Source organism: Mycotypha africana (assembly GCF_025528875.1).
Source record: "Mycotypha africana strain NRRL 2978 chromosome Unknown BDF20scaffold_3, whole genome shotgun sequence".
NCBI lineage: Eukaryota > Fungi > Mucoromycota > Mucoromycetes > Mucorales > Mycotyphaceae > Mycotypha > Mycotypha africana.
The window spans coordinates 2,002,049-2,017,990 of NW_026515727.1; the positions used below are offsets into that span (position 1 = coordinate 2,002,049).

Here is a 15,942-nt window from a genome sequence, read left to right on the forward strand (position 1 = left end):
AGATTGAACACATAATGACATGTATATGGCATTGAGCCATTGTACCCCAGTGTCTGACAGCAAGTTAAGCAAAAAGCTGATTTCTTCTCCATATATAATTTACCCTTATTGAGTGAACAGTTATATCGAATTCAAACTCGTCCACTGGGTATACTGTATACAACGGTCAAGTGCCTATCAGTAATATTCAACAGAGAACAAATGAAATATTACTGCACTTCATTACTATTAAACAGACTGTGACCATATTTTTAACCACTCATGATATGACTTATATATGTTGGCATACGTCAACGAGCATCCCCGTTTTGGATTACATGTAATTGAAAGCGAACAGTAAAACTGTTCGGCCCAACTAAAATGCAAAAGACGAACTGCTATCGCAGCTTCGTAATACAGTGTACTGTTGCAGATAAGTTACTTCAGGCGGCCCTGACTATCACTTATTAACTTGGAGAGATACTTTCCGTTACTGTTAAGAATAGTATCCTATTGCGAAATCTTAAAAACCCATAATTGAATTTTACTTTTAATGAATAGTTAAAAAAGCTCTTTTGCGCGGTTTCTGTTCGATTATTTCCTTTGCCCATTTCGAGTTGGAGAGCATGATTCTTTTTTCTACAGAGGAAATTGACTAGAATTATGAAAGCACCAGATAAATATACGGAACAAAATGTAAAAATGTTAGGATTATTTGTGATAATTCATTGATGAACTTCTTTATTTTTAATATGCGTACGATTTTATGATATTTTATAAAATCGTCAAGGAGTAATCGACTTCAAGCGAAAATAGTGCTTTTGTATAGCTTAAAAAACATAGCAGTCTAAAGGAGTATATGCTAAGCAATTACTCTCAACGGAAGTATCAATAGAAACAATTGTACGTAGAAATCTTTCCTTAAAACTGATACATGCAGTTACGATCAGCACCGCTTATTGATACGCCTGTATGATGACTTGATAAAAGATGCTTTGAAGGCTCGAACTTAGCATTCATGTATAACTTTAACCTTTGAGTATTTGGTGCCGTTCCGAAGTCGACTTTAATTGAACACGTTCTAAAAGTCAGGTTCCGCAAGTCATATATTGGATCACTTGAATAGGAACTCTGCTCATTGTCAAGTCCTAGTGTATTAAATTTACGACACGTCTGTTGACAGTCTTAAAAAATTCATACGCTTCCCTTTCCTACCTTCCGCTCCGTAACAACTATTCAGGGTTAAATATAGTTTGCTATTTTTTTATTTCTGTAGAAAAAAAAAAGAAAAAAAGCGAACACTAAGGTAACATATTACAAACGTTTAAAAAAGGTTTGAAAGGTTTTGCAAGTCAACAAACGGCTCTTTTTACAATTTCTTCAGATACTCGAAGAAGTAAGTACACAATGATCACGAAATTGAAAATTTCAAGAATGCCAATTCGTGTTTTCTGCTGGTAACACACACATCCTTTTTTTCCTTTTTTTGCAATGAGATGCTTGGGAACACACGAGTTTTGTGCGATGTTTAATTGCCTAGACTTCCATGATGAATCTACACTCAGTAGACAGGCCACAAGCTTTCACCACAGTTGGCAGAATGAAGTATATCTTGTTTGTCGTACGAGTCAATTTCTATACCTATACATGGTGATCAATAGTTTGGTTCAATGTGTTCTTCTGATCCATCAAAAGCATGACAAACAAAACGGTTAAACATTGAGGATGAAAACTGTTGATTGACTTGTTCTATTATGCTTTTTCCCGGCCGGAAATACTTTGTTTTGCCTCTTGTTCCCTGTCTTGAAACAAACACACGACTTTGAATGTCACTTATTTATATTATTCTCAATTAAGTACAGCATATAGGAAGATACCAGCGTTGAAATACTATAATTGATACATTGCTCGTCATGTGATTAGAAAGTAGGATGGAATAGGAAGAAGATTTCTTTTATTGTGCGTGCATAAGCTGTGAGTTTTAGTAACACATACAAAATGCTTACAAATTGTTAATGCTTGCTATTTAATCTCGATAGTGTTGGTAGCGTGTGAGTGGAATGCAAATTGCAGCTTTTTTTCTTTTCAGAAAAGCAGACTGACAAAAAATTGAGACTATCCAAAGAATAGATTAAGACATTTCAGTTTGGTATTGCAATATAATTTTGTCGCCTTATACATCTTATATTTATAGTATCTATTGAAGGTAATCGTGTTCAAATCCGGCAGTGTATAATAACGAAATCCACCATAGCGACTTATAAAAGACGTCAAACAAAATTGGTTAATGACATTCACATTTTTGCACGTTCTAGCTCATACTGTTGATAGTCCGTATTTGCTGTCAGATATGGTCTTACCCAGCGATAGCTGTATCAAACTCGACAAATCTGATACTGCTGCCGAATGCCAGTCTGTAGCTAAAGTTAATCGCGTTAGAAAACAGCACTTGACACAGAAAAATGACGAATAGCAACATAGCATCCCGTGAATCAAACCAGACGTGAGTGAACTATTATACGTAGCTCTTGAAGAATAATGCGTAATGTAGGATTAGGCTTCGCTTTCAATATACGTCGCCGACGTAAGTTTAGAAATGTACAAGAAGGAACGATAAAGGCGGAGAAGCCATAACAGCGCTTAACTCTTTGGTAGTAAGATTCGACATATAATGGCTTTCACAACAATTATTTCGTATTATTTCTTTCTCTTGAAAGATCATTTAATCTTATTCCCGATCAAACATATTCACTATAATTTGCAACAAAGCAAAATTGACAATTTTTATATGCAATATTTAAGCCATACCGCATAAAAGAAAGGAGGTCGATGAATGAATATTGTATGGCAACATACGCAGAATTGTCCTAATTTTTTGAAACTGACTGCCCAAAAAATAAATTCGAATATGCTGACTTTAAAACAAATAATTATATCTCAAATATGCCCAGCGCCACGGTAAAAAGAGAAAAAGTCCAGATTTTTGATCGACAGAATAACAGAAAACCTCAAAATATCAACACAAGGTTCGGGAAAAGTCAAACCCATCTTTCATGCAGAAAGGCGGAGTTCCTGAATTCATATTTATCTCCTTTCCTCTGTACACAGCTGCCACAAAGAATTACAGAGCTAAATTTAATTCATAATGACAAAATCATTTTTTCATAGTTGGACTAGTACCAACAAGCTTATGCATAATAGTTAAGTAATTCTATGGTTATTTTACTAATTACGGAGAGCGTCATGGAAGGATAATCGAGTTTAAAAAAGCCTCGAAATTGTATGAATTGAATCAGCAGATTTATTCAAAAAAAAGAAAAAGAAAGAAATAGACAGAAGCACCCGGTTTGATGAATGTTTGCAAACAGACCCAAAAAAAAAATTGCAAAGAAAATTGTACACAAAATCTTTGTATGACAAGCTTCCCCCACCTTAAAAAAGATTTTCTATTTTTCTTTGGTTCTTTGTTTTTGAAAATCAGAAAGTCAGAAAATGATTTTCATATAAAAGGCTTGAATCACTGAAGGTTCTTTTTTTTTTCCTCATTCATATATCACCTATACCTTTATCATACTTTGTATTTCTCTACCTAACATACCATTAACACAGCAATATGGACAAGATAATGTCTCATGCTAAAGCAACAATTCATGTCGAAAACGATAAACTGATCATGTACGGTGCTTCGGATGAATCTGCTGGATGCGTTTTGAGAGGTTTCCTCAAATTAAATGTACAAGAACCTATGAAGGTCAAATCAATTTCTTTGGAATTTGTTGGCAAAATGTCTACATCATGGGCAGAAAGTAAGTCATCATTATATCTAAAGGCAGCCATTTTCAAAGGCAGGCAATTCTAACATTTTTATATCAGGTTTAGGCAGAGGACATGACAAATTATATCATGAAGAAAAACCAGTCATAAATCATACATGGAACTTTTTACCCAAGCAAACTAAGCTCCAACAAATCAACCCCGGTGAATACCAATATGGCTTTGAACTGGCTCTTGCTGGCAGCCTACCAGAGTCATTGCAAGTGCAAAACTTCTACCATGTCCAATATCAGCTTAAAGCCACCATTGAAAGATCAACCTTTATGCCCAACTTGACTACTCGAAAAGTGATTCATCTTTCTCGTCAACTCTTACCCCTCACACCCGACTTTTTGGAACCTATTACTGTATCAAATCAATGGGCCAACAAGCTCGATTACGAAATCATATTACCTTCAAAAATTTTTACTCACGGAGATTTGGTGCCTATCTCCATTCGTATCACACCATTCACTAACGCACTCCGTGTTCGTCATCTGACTTGCACGTTGAAAGAATACATGATCTGTCGTGGTGGTCAAGGATCATTCAATACTCGTCCACGAGCACACGGCCGAGTGTTGTTCACTACGAGAGATGACAAATTCGGTCAGCAACAATTTAATCACAATAGCAGCAGTTTTGTAGAATGGACAAAAGTGCAAAACATTCAGTTACCACGATCAAAAGAAGACTTACAATGCGATATCCGAAATGAGGCTATTCGAATCAGACATAAAATCAAATTTGTATTGTCATTGATCAATTCAGATGGCCATATTTCTGAGCTGAGAGCAGCTTTGCCAATAACCATTTGTTCTGTTAACAATACTGGCCTACCAAGATACGAAGAAACATGGCGCAGTCTACCCTATAATCCCATTACTGCTACAGGAAACTCATCAGATCAAGAAGATTATGCTATTCGAGAGGAGGATGCTAGCGACAGCAATGACTGCTTATTACCATCTTATAGCTCTATCTTTGAAGCAGATAGTAGTAACAACCATACTAGCCTGAATTGCTTTTCTTCAATCATTGCTCCACCTCCAGCCTATGAATCAATTCCTTGTTTATGAACAAAACGATGTACATATGCAAAGCCCATATACAGATTTACTGATATTCTAATAATGATACCCTCTCATTCCTATGATCCCCCCCCTACATGTAAAATAAAAGAACTAATACATTTGTTGAAGCGTCTCAAATCTAATTATGCAAAATTACTGTCAATGTTGGCTTCGTCGCCAGTATCCCGTTTAATGGAGTTGGATTTTGATTGGATAAAACATTGGCCTTTTAAAATGGAACAACCAGCATTGAAACGAAAAGGAACTCAGATTTCGAATTTATTCTGAGGTATTCTTTGTGCTAAAAAAAATGCAAATCTTCTTTCTTCCCTTTTTTCGTTTTATCTGATTTTTTTTTTTTGCCTATTCACTCTCATCTTTAGATTTAATATTCGTCCTAACTTATACGAATAATGGCAAAAATCGACTATTATGAAGTTCTAGGTCTTCAGCGAGAAGCAACTGAACAGGATATCAAAAAAGCCTATAGAAAACTAGCTTTGAAATATCATCCTGACAAAAACTCTTCTGATGATGCAGCTGAAAAGGTACGTACACCTGTCATTTTTTGATGTAATATACTATGTATAAATATCAACAATTTTTCAAATTTATCAGTTCAAAGAAATTAGGTAAATGCTGGCAATTTGGTGTAAACATTGCCATGTTGGCAACAATTATGAGAGTAGCAAGCTAAAACAACAAACTTTTTTTTTAGTCAAGCATATGAAATATTATCTGATCGTAAGTTCATTTGTACTCAGTGCCGGAAGGAAAACCATTGGCAGCTTTGCTAACCTGGCTTCTGCTTCTTATCTTAGCCGAGAAGCGTAATCTCTACGATACTCGCGGACATGTAGAAGAGGAGCAGGAAGACTACGCCTATCATGATCCCTTCGATAACTTCCATGTAAGGAAACAGATACAGCGCCTTTCGAGAAACTTTTTTTTTTTTTTTTTTGTTTTTACTAATCATTTCCTCTTCTTTCTTTTCCTGCCCTTAGTTCCATAGCCCTGAAGAAATCTTTGCCCAATTCTTCGGCAGTATGCATCCATTTGGTGGAGCGAGTGGAAGAACGGGTAGGGGACAAAGGCGTAACGATCCATTTGCTTCATTCATGATGCCTTCATTGTTCTCCGGCTTTATGGGTGGGATGCATGATCCTTTCTTTCAGGATGAAAATGATGGTTTCATGGGCTTCCCTCCTATGTTTGGCGGCAGTAGCAGTTTTTCATCATCTTTTAGCTCTAACAGCGGAGGACGCGGTAGAGGTTATTCAAAATCTGTATCAACGTCTACTCGATATGTCAACGGTCGTCCAGAGACGGTGACAGTGACAAAGATTACTGACGAAAATGTAAGGAAAAGGAGAGAGAGAGTTGTGTGTGTTAATATTTCGAGCAAAATTACTGTAGCAGACTGCTAATTGAATATACTACTGTGATATAGGGCACAAAAGTTATTGAGGAATACGGAAATGGTGTAACGAAAATCAACGGCATTGAACAACCTAGACCGCAACAGATCGAATCTTCAGTCAATCAACAAGCATTACCTTCTTCTTCAACAAGTAAGGCTCGAAATTCGGATTCATATAATAGTCGTAGTAGTCCTAGCGTCTATAATAACAATTTGATGGAGCAAACTCAAGATATTTACGATCAAATGAACCAACATAGAGCTTATTTCTCACAGCAGCAGCAGCAACAAGCTGAAGAGCAATTACGTCAAAAGCAAATACAACAGGAGCAAATGCGTCAACAAGCGCAGATGCAACAACAAATATACCAGCAACACCAACAACAATTTTGGGACCACCAGAGGTTACATGAAGAGATCCTTGAGCAACAGAGGCGTCAACATGAACAACTCATGGCAAATCAGGAAAATGAAAGAGCACGAAGACGCCAACGACAATTACAGCAACAACAGCAACAACAGCCACAACAATTATACCAGCAGCCCGAAGACGCAGCATACTACTTACAACAGCAACAACAACAACAACAAGCACAAATAATGAATCCGGGGATGCAATTTGCCTCAAATCAAAACTATAACTTGCATGGTAATCATTTCAATTACGACAATCAGAACGGATCCAGTTATAATCAAGGTATGTACCATCAATAACCTTAGTTTTTCTCAAGAGTGCCATATGCAATTATTCGCCTATGGCGTTATGTTTATATGTGGATAAAGTTATTCATACAATTCAATCTTATATTACAATGATGCCGCTTCTTTTCCTATAAGGATAATAGCTCTTTCTCATATACTTTGACCATTTTCTTGTCTATTGTTTCTTCAGTATCCTGCAATAAAAATGGTTCAATTGCAACTCTATTTGTAGTTTCAAATAACTCTTCAATAATATGCTGCAATTTGTCACCGGTTTGTTTGAAATCAGGAAACTGTTCATTTCAATGGACGTTAAATTAGTTTGGTTGCCCCCATTGAATACATATGCATATTCTTAGTACTTACAGCATTCGCCTCCAAAAAATACACGTTCAAATCTGCGTCTATCATAAAGTCAACGCCAAATAATTCGAAAGCATTGGGCATAGCTTGGAAAGTAGTCATTTCGCTAGTACAAGCGTCGAAAATGTCTGCCAAGACGTTCTTCATTTGCTCAAAGATATGTTCCAAATCCTTCTTTTCTAAATCCAGTTCCCAGAATAATTTGACGGATGCTTGTTCATCAAAGCCTTCTTCGTCCGTTTGTATACATGTGTTGGTCAAATGTATCAAGCTATCATTCAAGTCCTCTGTGCTGTATTTCTTCATAGCAAATAAGGCTAACATATCTCTGTATAGATAGACTTGAATGTTCGATTTCGCAAGGACATAAGCACGAATATGAAATTTTCTACCGTCTACTAATAGTGGATTCGCAATATAACGCTGTATCACCCATTCACGTACTTGCGTTAGATCCTCACGGTCAAAATTGTAACCGTCTCCTGCGTCCGTTTCTTCTCCATCTTCGTCTTCGCTGTCTGTTTCGTCTTCTTCAAACATGGATCGTAGTTGTTCTAGCGAATTAAACACTTTGATACCTGCACCTTTATTTGCCATGCTTGGCTTAATGATGAACATATGATCGGTATCTGGGTCTAACAAATCACGTTCTACTTCAAAAACTTCATTCATAGCCTCTTCAAAATAATCGACATGATCTAATTCAAATAACCAAGTTTCTGGAATAGCTGACCTCAAGATGCTTTCTGGATGCTTTGAAAGGTATTTTGTTATGTTGTAAGAGAGTTGCGATTTTCGGATTAAGCCTTTACGAATACAATAGGCATTCGCAATGGCATTTGTTGCATGGCGAGCCAAATAGTGCCAGTTGATCAGCTCATATTCAGCCCATTGTAACTGAATATTGTCGAGGTCTTGCAATTCAGCGTTGTCAGCGCTGGGTTCTTCTATTTGCCAGTCTATTCTCGAGGAGTTTTTTAAAGCATTAATAACAGCTTGATTGGTATAAGCTTCGTCAAGATGAACTTGAGCTTTCAAAGTAGGCATGATATAGAACTATTAAACAAAAAAAAGGTGTAAACTAGGTTTGCTTTTTTTTTTTTAAAAAAAAAATAGACTGCCTTTCAGGGTCCAATAAAATCTTTGGCATTAGGAAAATCAGAATTAATTTTCTTTCTCTTTTCTCCAATCGAACATTTTTCTTATTAACTATTGCTGAGAGAAAAAGAGCAATGGAAGTAAAGCAAGAAACTGTGAAAGAAGAAGATGTGACAGCTGAAGAAGCATTAGCTAACTCGCAAAGTGTCATTACTATGTACGAGAAAAAATTATTAACACAATTTGCACGCGTTACCAACCTAATGAAGATCTCCCCTAACTCAACTGAAGCTATGGAGGCTCTAAAAGAGTATAGCAATTTGGAATCCAATTTGAATACTCTAAGAACCATGAAAGCTTCTTTCGAAAAGAATATGACAAGATCCCCTTCAACATCTGCATCGCCTGCATCTTCCGTCCCGTCATTTACTTATAGTAATAATGATATAAACCATCCCAACGCTCAAGTGCAAACAAAGACTATTTCTCACAGTATCAGCGTTCCTTCTGCTGCTACTCAAACTGATTCGTGTGTACATACAATGAATCCTGGAAGTGCAAACTTATTGGTGATAGAGAAACAGCCTGGCGAAGAATCGATAACATCAGGTAACGATCAATGTTTTATGATATAATAATTGAATCTGTGTAGTACACATGAGTGAATATATATTGATGAATCGAGGTTTAGATTTGCTACCTACTCTACTGTCTATTGATTCTGCAACGAATACGTTAGACACAATCAATGACAGTTTTACATTAAGTGACATAAAAAAAACTTCAAACACAACGGAACAAAACAAAGGACCAAAGAAGAAGGCTGATACTGAGAACAATAATAATAATAATAATAATGCAAGATCTCTCACTGCCAGTAGCACTTCGTCACAATTATCAGCGCCCATAAAAAGGGAAACTGAAGGTCCTTCAATTGAGTTAGCGCACAATGGCACTTTGAAAGAGACAGAATCAAATCAACCTGTTATTCCTACTCATTTACAGAGTGAGCCGTCTCTTAATACTGAAGCAACTGTCAGTGCTGACGTTTTGAGTCCCGAAATCAATGCGCTTCCATCTACAGCTTTCAATAATAATGACACTACTGCTACCACTATTATTGCAACACCCGAGCATGGAGAATATGCAACTTCCGACAGACTGGATTGTAATCAAATAGATCCTCGCTTGGCCACACACTGGTCAGAATTAGGAACCGATACTGAGCAACATGTTACTAATCCCGACCGTAATGCTGAAGAAAACGTAAGCTATAATGATACGGTGTCAGCGTCAATAACAGCAGAAACATCATCTACTAAAAGACAGCTAGCGAAGCGGTCTTTACCATTACCACGTTCGTCCTCCTCTTCAGCTTCACCTTCACCGACGTTTGCAAGCACCTCTGAAGTCAAAGCTACGAATAATAAATCAGCAATCCCTGTTTGGAATAGCGCACCATCCTCTTTAGATATGCCTGCTACTTCAGCATCAACACCGATAATCTCGTCCATAACTGATACCGCACCTACAGGAGAACAACAGCAAGTTAAAATTGAGACCTACCTAAAGATTGGCAAGCATCCCGAAATAGTAAGATTGGCAATAGATTTTTTTGGTGCATTTGGAGCGGCCCTTAAAGCATCAGGTATACCAACAACAGCAAAACCGCCGGTCTTTTCGGACAGACAGCAAGATTCACAGCAAGTCAGTAATAATGCAAGTGTCAATTGGGAGGATTTGTTCATTCGGATATTGGAAAGAACTGAAAACCTAGAATCTGAGCAACGTGCATGGTTTTTGAATTATCTGATCAATCAAGGAATTTCGTGGAATGAAGCTCTAGAAAGGATTGCGCACCGTTATTTCTCACTACCTGAAATGTTTCCGATTACGAAACAGGAACTTTATTCAAGCAAACAATGTGAGAACGAGAGTAATTTGAGCTTTGTGAAGCGATGGCTTGGTCTTTTTCGAAGAGCCAATATACCAGATGAAAGAGAAGTGGCTATGGCTTTTTGTTTGTGTCTACAAAAACACGTCCTGCAAAAAATCAGACATACATTGAATAGAAATGGCTTTTGTTCTTCAGTGTATGAGGTGATGCATCAAGTAATTTTGAACAGTCCAGAAGCATTACAAACAATAAACTTTAGACTTGCTGCTTTTAAGGTTCTCAATTTTATCAACAGTAGCAGCAGCAGTAACAGTGACAATAGCAGTCGGAAGAGCAAACTGTTGGAACAACGCGAAAAAAGAGCCAATGAGCAAGACAGGCAATTGAGTTACCAAAATCAACGACTGCACCATAGTGACCCTCGATGTAATAAGAATAGAAATAGTAGTAGTAATAGTAGTGGTAGTAACAATTGGAAACCAAGTAATCGAGCCGAAGGCAATGAAAATAGCGATAAAAGACATCAGAAGAAGAGGAGGTGGATAGGATCAGATTGTACTTATTGCCATCAAGCTTGGACACCGGGTCATACTTGTCTTGAATTTATAGAAGCAAAGAGAATGAAAGCTTTCAGACCAAGAAGTTAATACTCGACGCTTAAAACTGTATTCTTGTTGATACAATATACCAATATCTATCTTTTTATTTATTTAATTACTTGTAATTTGCCAACATTTACAAATTTCTCAATGCTTTTGGCTGCGTATTTATAGCCCAAAGAATTACTTTTATACCCTCTTCACATCTCGTATAAATATTCTTCTGAAATATGATTTTAACTATGCCTGACAGGTCCCCGCCCCAGTATAACTCCTCTACTATTTGCATTTAGAAATGACTTTATAAAAAGCTATCGGGTTCTCTTCTATTAGAGCAGAATATTCTCTTTATGAATTTATACATTTAGTAAAAATAAATGTGGTAATGGGGTGAGAGTCTACATTAGAATTGAGAACGCCGTCAATTTTATTACAGCAAATCAATACCAAAATTGAAGAGATATAGTGATTAAATTGCTGTTAATGCTTGGATATACATGACAGGATAGGTAGTAACGGTTTCGATCGAAGGGATATCCGATATGAGAATATAAAAGTATTTCTCCATTCGAATATCTCAATTATTCAAACTCTCGTCCATAAAAAATTCAACCATACTCTTCACTCGCGAACCCACAGGGCCTCTAGGCTTCATATCCTTGATACGAGACGCAAATTCCGATGAGAAATTTGATGATCTTCTCTTCCTCTGTTTTTGATAGTGGTCATTAGCAATTCCACATGCATTATTACCAGGATCTAACAAGGCAGCACGAGGAGTCAGATTGGCTGTCTGTAAAGAATTGAGCTGGATAATTGTTTCGAATCGAATTCGCAGTTTCTCTACTTCAGCTGCACAATCGTTTTGTGAATTATGCGGAAGAGAAGCGATTAAAATAGGAGAGAAACAGGACCTTGCACTAGTGGGTGTTGTGGTTGCTGTTGAAGAAGACAGCAGTGGTGGTAAATCTACCAGTAGTGACAATCGACTGGTGGTGTCCTTGATGTCAGCATCCACATCATCCGTGAACGCTGCTAAACTTGTTGAGCAAGTAGAATTATAGGATACAGGTTGTTGTTTTCGGTCAGTCGACATAGTGGGTAATTGAGTGTTCAACTCTTTTTCCATTTTTGATACGGTCATTGGTTGTTCCTTTGCTCTTTGTTGCTCCTTTACTTCATTGTTTTGTGGCTGTAGGATTTCCTCCTTGTCATCGCCTTGCGATACTTCTTTTTTGGTGCTACCAGATTTCTTTTCCATAGCCATTTTGTTTGAATTACGGGGGCGACTGTTAAGAATTGAGGTGGGCACCTTCTTTGTGATTCCTCCTTTGTTAGCTGTCAATGATGTATTATTACGGCTGCCATAAACCTTGTTCTTCGTTACGGTAGTAGTTGGTGCGCTAGGGGCCTTTGACTTTCCTTTACTAGCTGTTTGCAGCACTGTATTTTGACTTGTTGTTGATTTCTTATTTGATTCATGACTCTTTCTTTTTTGTACTGGTGCTATTGATGCTTTTTTAGCGGTAACACTTGTGCTGGTGTTAGTAGTAATCGTTGTGGTAGACGATTCTTTGTTTATTGATTTCAAATTCACTGTCGACGGTAGCACCTTTTTTGTTTGTTGCTTTTGAGAGGTGGCTATCGTCGGTGCAGTTGCTGAAGAGGCTGAAGACGATGAGGATAGAGAAATAGAAAGTTTTCTTAAGCTCTTAGTTGTCGTGGAGGATCTTCTGATCGAAGATACATTTTGAGTAATAGATAAGTCAGCTAGGATCATATTATTGAACCAGCTTATTTCCAGTTGTGCGAACGTAATGTCAGAACTTCCATGAATCAATCTATTTTACAATAGTAAGTATAGAGGCTAACCTAATGTTTGCACCAGAAATTGATTACCTTTTGGTATTCGTCGCTGCATTCAATGCATTCACAATATTCAGCCACTCGTAGACGGCATTCATACCTTCTAATACAAATGCATAAACAGGAAGGCTAACGAAAGTGAAAGAAAGTAAGAATCATCAGTTATACTTTGTCTCTAACATTCGAGAGTATGTCTTGTAACGCAGGTACATATAGCTTTACTCGCTCTTGATCTCCCGTTTAAGGTTTTGCTTTGCTGTTTCAACTGAGAGCTCAAATTGTCCTTCAACTATGATCCTTAACTGAGGGTTCTTCTTCAGCTCTTTGAAAGCGTCTGCTGTCACTCTCATTGATATGAGGCCAAATGTCTGCTCTTGGACACGAGTCATTCTTTTGTAGCTTTTATATACAGATATCCAACGGACCGAATTACCACTAAAAGTCAAAAAGAAAGGAGAATGAAAGGTAAATAAAGAGGTCGAATAACAAATCCAATATAAGGTTCATTCTTTTAGCGTTTGGTATGCATTCACAAAGCGTTTACTATAGACTCATAGTGGTTATTATACCACCGATCTATAGCAAAATAAAGTATAATATTCACCTGCTCTTTTAGGTTGTAACTAGTTTTTTAAAATGCTATTGATAATTCTTTTAGAGCTGCAATATTATGCGAAGAGGAAGAAAAAAGAAGAAGAATAGAGGAACATTGTAAGCAACTTCCATTTCAATAAAATGTAAACGAATGGACGGTCGTACAAAGCGATTTGACAGTCTTTGCTGTTAGCCGGAATTCAATCTGCTTGAGGTCTCACATAGTCGATAAAAATCAATCGAGTAATTCAATGATTGAGGTCTGATAAAGCATCGGCATCTTTGCTCTATTTTGGTGACTAGAATAGGTAAAGGTTGATTAGTTGTCGAACATGCTACTAGGCAATGTGGCAGCAAAATTTTCTATTCTTTTAATACATGTTTCAAGACAAAAACGCTATTGTCCTAATATGAGGTAAAATCAAAAATGTTGAATTTTGATTTATTTAAGGTAGAATGAAACAGAATAAAAAAATAATAATAATAAAAAATCAATATATGTAGTATGTTGAATTTACAAGCGTACAGAAAGAAAATGAACATTTATGTTGAATTATGTTACAGATAAGGATATAGTAAATGTTGAATTTCATATGAAAGTAAGTGTTATGTTGAATATACAAGTATAAGCTGCAAAGGCTGCGAATTGTTTTCAATCCTAGAAACAGGAAATTGGTATATGTTGAAATATGTATAGAATAAAATGTAGAAAAATGTTGAATTTATATACATCTAAAGCTTGTTGTTGCTCTTGTGACCTACGCTACTGATTTTGATCCGTAGGTGCAGTAGCAGTAGAGGAGGCCGTTGTAGGCTTCACAACTACTACTTTATCCAATAATAAATCTCGAAGAAACTTGATCTCTTGCTCGAGCTGATCAACTCGTTCCTGAAGTTTATTTGATTTTAACGTCATTTCACGAACAGATTGCTCCATGGCTTGTTCACGTAACTTCTTCTTTTCTCGAAATCGTGCGCTAGCAGCGGTATTACGACGACGTTTATCGTCATCTAACTGAACGTTACCTTTAGTACTTTTTTCTTCGTTGATGAGTAATTCATCACTGGGTTTTGAACGTTTTTGTGGCGTAAGCTTTATCGTCGTTGTTGTTGTTGAAGAAGGAATAGCAATGCTTGTAGATTCCAACGTCGTCTTGGGCAACAATATCTGACGTTTAGAGATTGGTGCAGGTGCAATAGTAGGCATACTATTGGAAAGAGCAGGTGAAACAGGTGCAGGCGCTAAAGGTCGAGGTAGAATACGTCGTGTTGTTACTGGTGTCACTGGTGCTACTGCTGCTGTCAATGATTCCGAAGGTCGTCGCTTCGCACTAATAGTGTCATTATTGCTAATACTGTTGTTGTTACGAACAGTAGCCATCAGGTTAACTCCTTGTTGTCTCGGTAGCTCACAATCCAGATAGTTTGCCAAAGATTCATAAGTGAGTGGATCTAGCCCGGTAGCTTTTTCAAACTGCTCAGCGGCAGCCACCACTTCTGGACTCTTCACTAATAACTGCTTCTTTTCAATGTCGGTCCCTTCGGTTACATTTATAATTGATTTAGGTTTAAAGTCAAATGTGAATTGAGTATTACTCTGTTGTTTAGAAAATAAAGTGTCAATTCATAAGTTATAACTCAAAATTAAAATCAAGACGAAACTAATGTTAATGACGTTACCCATAATGCTAGTTCCTCATTGATATCCTTTTCAGACTGAGTCGCTATGTCAGGAGAGCCGAATATGAGAGAATCCAAATTTGAGAGATACGACTCATAGGATGAGAGGTGTTTTTCTGACATTTCCTTATTTTTCTTCTCAATGATCAATCTTTTCTTTGTGAGCTAATGAAGATAGGAAAAGGTGGATAAGGAAAAAGAAACCCCCAATCTGGACGAGGGGGTATCAAAAAAAATCTTATTCCATCATCAAAAAGTTATACTGGAGGCATCTGGCTGTGAAACCGTGCCACAGAACTGGATCTTTGAAGACTTTGATTGGCCTGTATTAATTGTACGTAACTGATAAGGATGAGATGTGTACGTTCAGCAAGGTTAGTCGTCATGCTTCGAACAGTACTGGTGCAGAAGCGAATTCATTATCATCAAAGTAATAGCTACAAGATATCTGTATGCAAAAAAAAGCCCAAAGCCAATCATATTTGCCTCCTCCCTTCGATAGTATGTAGAGAATTGTACACGTGTCTTTTTCAAAGTTAATACGCTTATCTTTGACGGCATACAAGTTTTAGAAAGCTTGTCAAAAACTTTCGAAGGAAGCACTAAGCATCTCCAAACATTAATTGAACGTGACTCCAAGTACAAACTTCCACTGGTTCCGCACGAAGCAATACAAAGGCTAGCTATCATATTATTGTCTTGACCGCCTTTAAAGAAACTTCTCACAATAGCAAATCTGTTATAGCACTATTTCTCGCTTGTTAACTTTTGAATATGTAACAAGATTCTGATCTTTCGATAGGACTACGGCATGAATACATACTAAAGTGTTTCATGTCTACTTTACAGATAAGCAAA

The 15,942-nt window shown here is 37.1% G+C and overlaps 6 protein-coding genes across 6 annotated transcripts; 3 read left to right on the forward strand and 3 right to left on the reverse strand.

Moving 5' to 3' along the window:
* Nucleotides 1-3,592: 3,592 nt before the first annotated feature.
* On the forward strand, nt 3,593-6,372 carry BDF20DRAFT_800955 (uncharacterized protein; the record flags this gene model as incomplete). The annotated part of the gene is made up of 8 exons (XM_053076377.1): nt 3,593-3,789; nt 3,863-4,788; nt 5,322-5,413; nt 5,484-5,497; nt 5,584-5,609; nt 5,687-5,775; nt 5,870-6,223; nt 6,316-6,372. Coding segments are annotated over 8 exons (1,755 nt in total), but the record flags the coding sequence as incomplete, so codon positions are not given.
* Nucleotides 6,373-6,396: 24 nt separating this feature from the next.
* BDF20DRAFT_400784 (uncharacterized protein) lies at nt 6,397-7,057 on the forward strand. The gene has a single exon (XM_053075375.1). It carries the CDS (start codon nt 6,502-6,504, stop codon nt 6,997-6,999), a length of 498 nt encoding a protein of 165 aa, XP_052938443.1. The 5' UTR covers nt 6,397-6,501; the 3' UTR covers nt 7,000-7,057.
* On the reverse strand, nt 6,784-8,507 carry BDF20DRAFT_861040 (tubulin-tyrosine ligase family-domain-containing protein). The gene is made up of 2 exons (XM_053080553.1): nt 7,356-8,507; nt 6,784-7,282 (listed from the first exon to the last, which is right to left on the reverse strand). Exons 1-2 carry the CDS (start codon nt 8,395-8,397, stop codon nt 7,116-7,118), a joined length of 1,209 nt encoding a protein of 402 aa, XP_052938444.1. The 5' UTR covers nt 8,398-8,507; the 3' UTR covers nt 6,784-7,115.
* Nucleotides 8,228-11,283, forward strand: BDF20DRAFT_400816 (uncharacterized protein). Its single transcript, XM_053075376.1, has 3 exons — nt 8,228-8,389; nt 8,467-9,057; nt 9,134-11,283. Exons 1-3 carry the CDS (start codon nt 8,371-8,373, stop codon nt 10,990-10,992), a joined length of 2,469 nt encoding a protein of 822 aa, XP_052938445.1. The 5' UTR covers nt 8,228-8,370; the 3' UTR covers nt 10,993-11,283.
* Nucleotides 11,284-11,521: 238 nt separating this feature from the next.
* Nucleotides 11,522-13,199, reverse strand: BDF20DRAFT_834137 (uncharacterized protein; the record flags this gene model as incomplete). The annotated part of the gene is made up of 3 exons (XM_053078714.1): nt 11,522-12,785; nt 12,844-12,939; nt 13,033-13,199. 3 exons carry the CDS (start codon nt 13,197-13,199, stop codon nt 11,522-11,524), a joined length of 1,527 nt encoding a protein of 508 aa, XP_052938446.1.
* Nucleotides 13,200-13,833: 634 nt separating this feature from the next.
* On the reverse strand, nt 13,834-15,309 carry BDF20DRAFT_861049 (uncharacterized protein). Its single transcript, XM_053080554.1, has 2 exons — nt 15,085-15,309; nt 13,834-15,001 (listed from the first exon to the last, which is right to left on the reverse strand). Exons 1-2 carry the CDS (start codon nt 15,205-15,207, stop codon nt 14,168-14,170), a joined length of 957 nt encoding a protein of 318 aa, XP_052938447.1. The 5' UTR covers nt 15,208-15,309; the 3' UTR covers nt 13,834-14,167.
* Nucleotides 15,310-15,942: the final 633 nt, after the last annotated feature.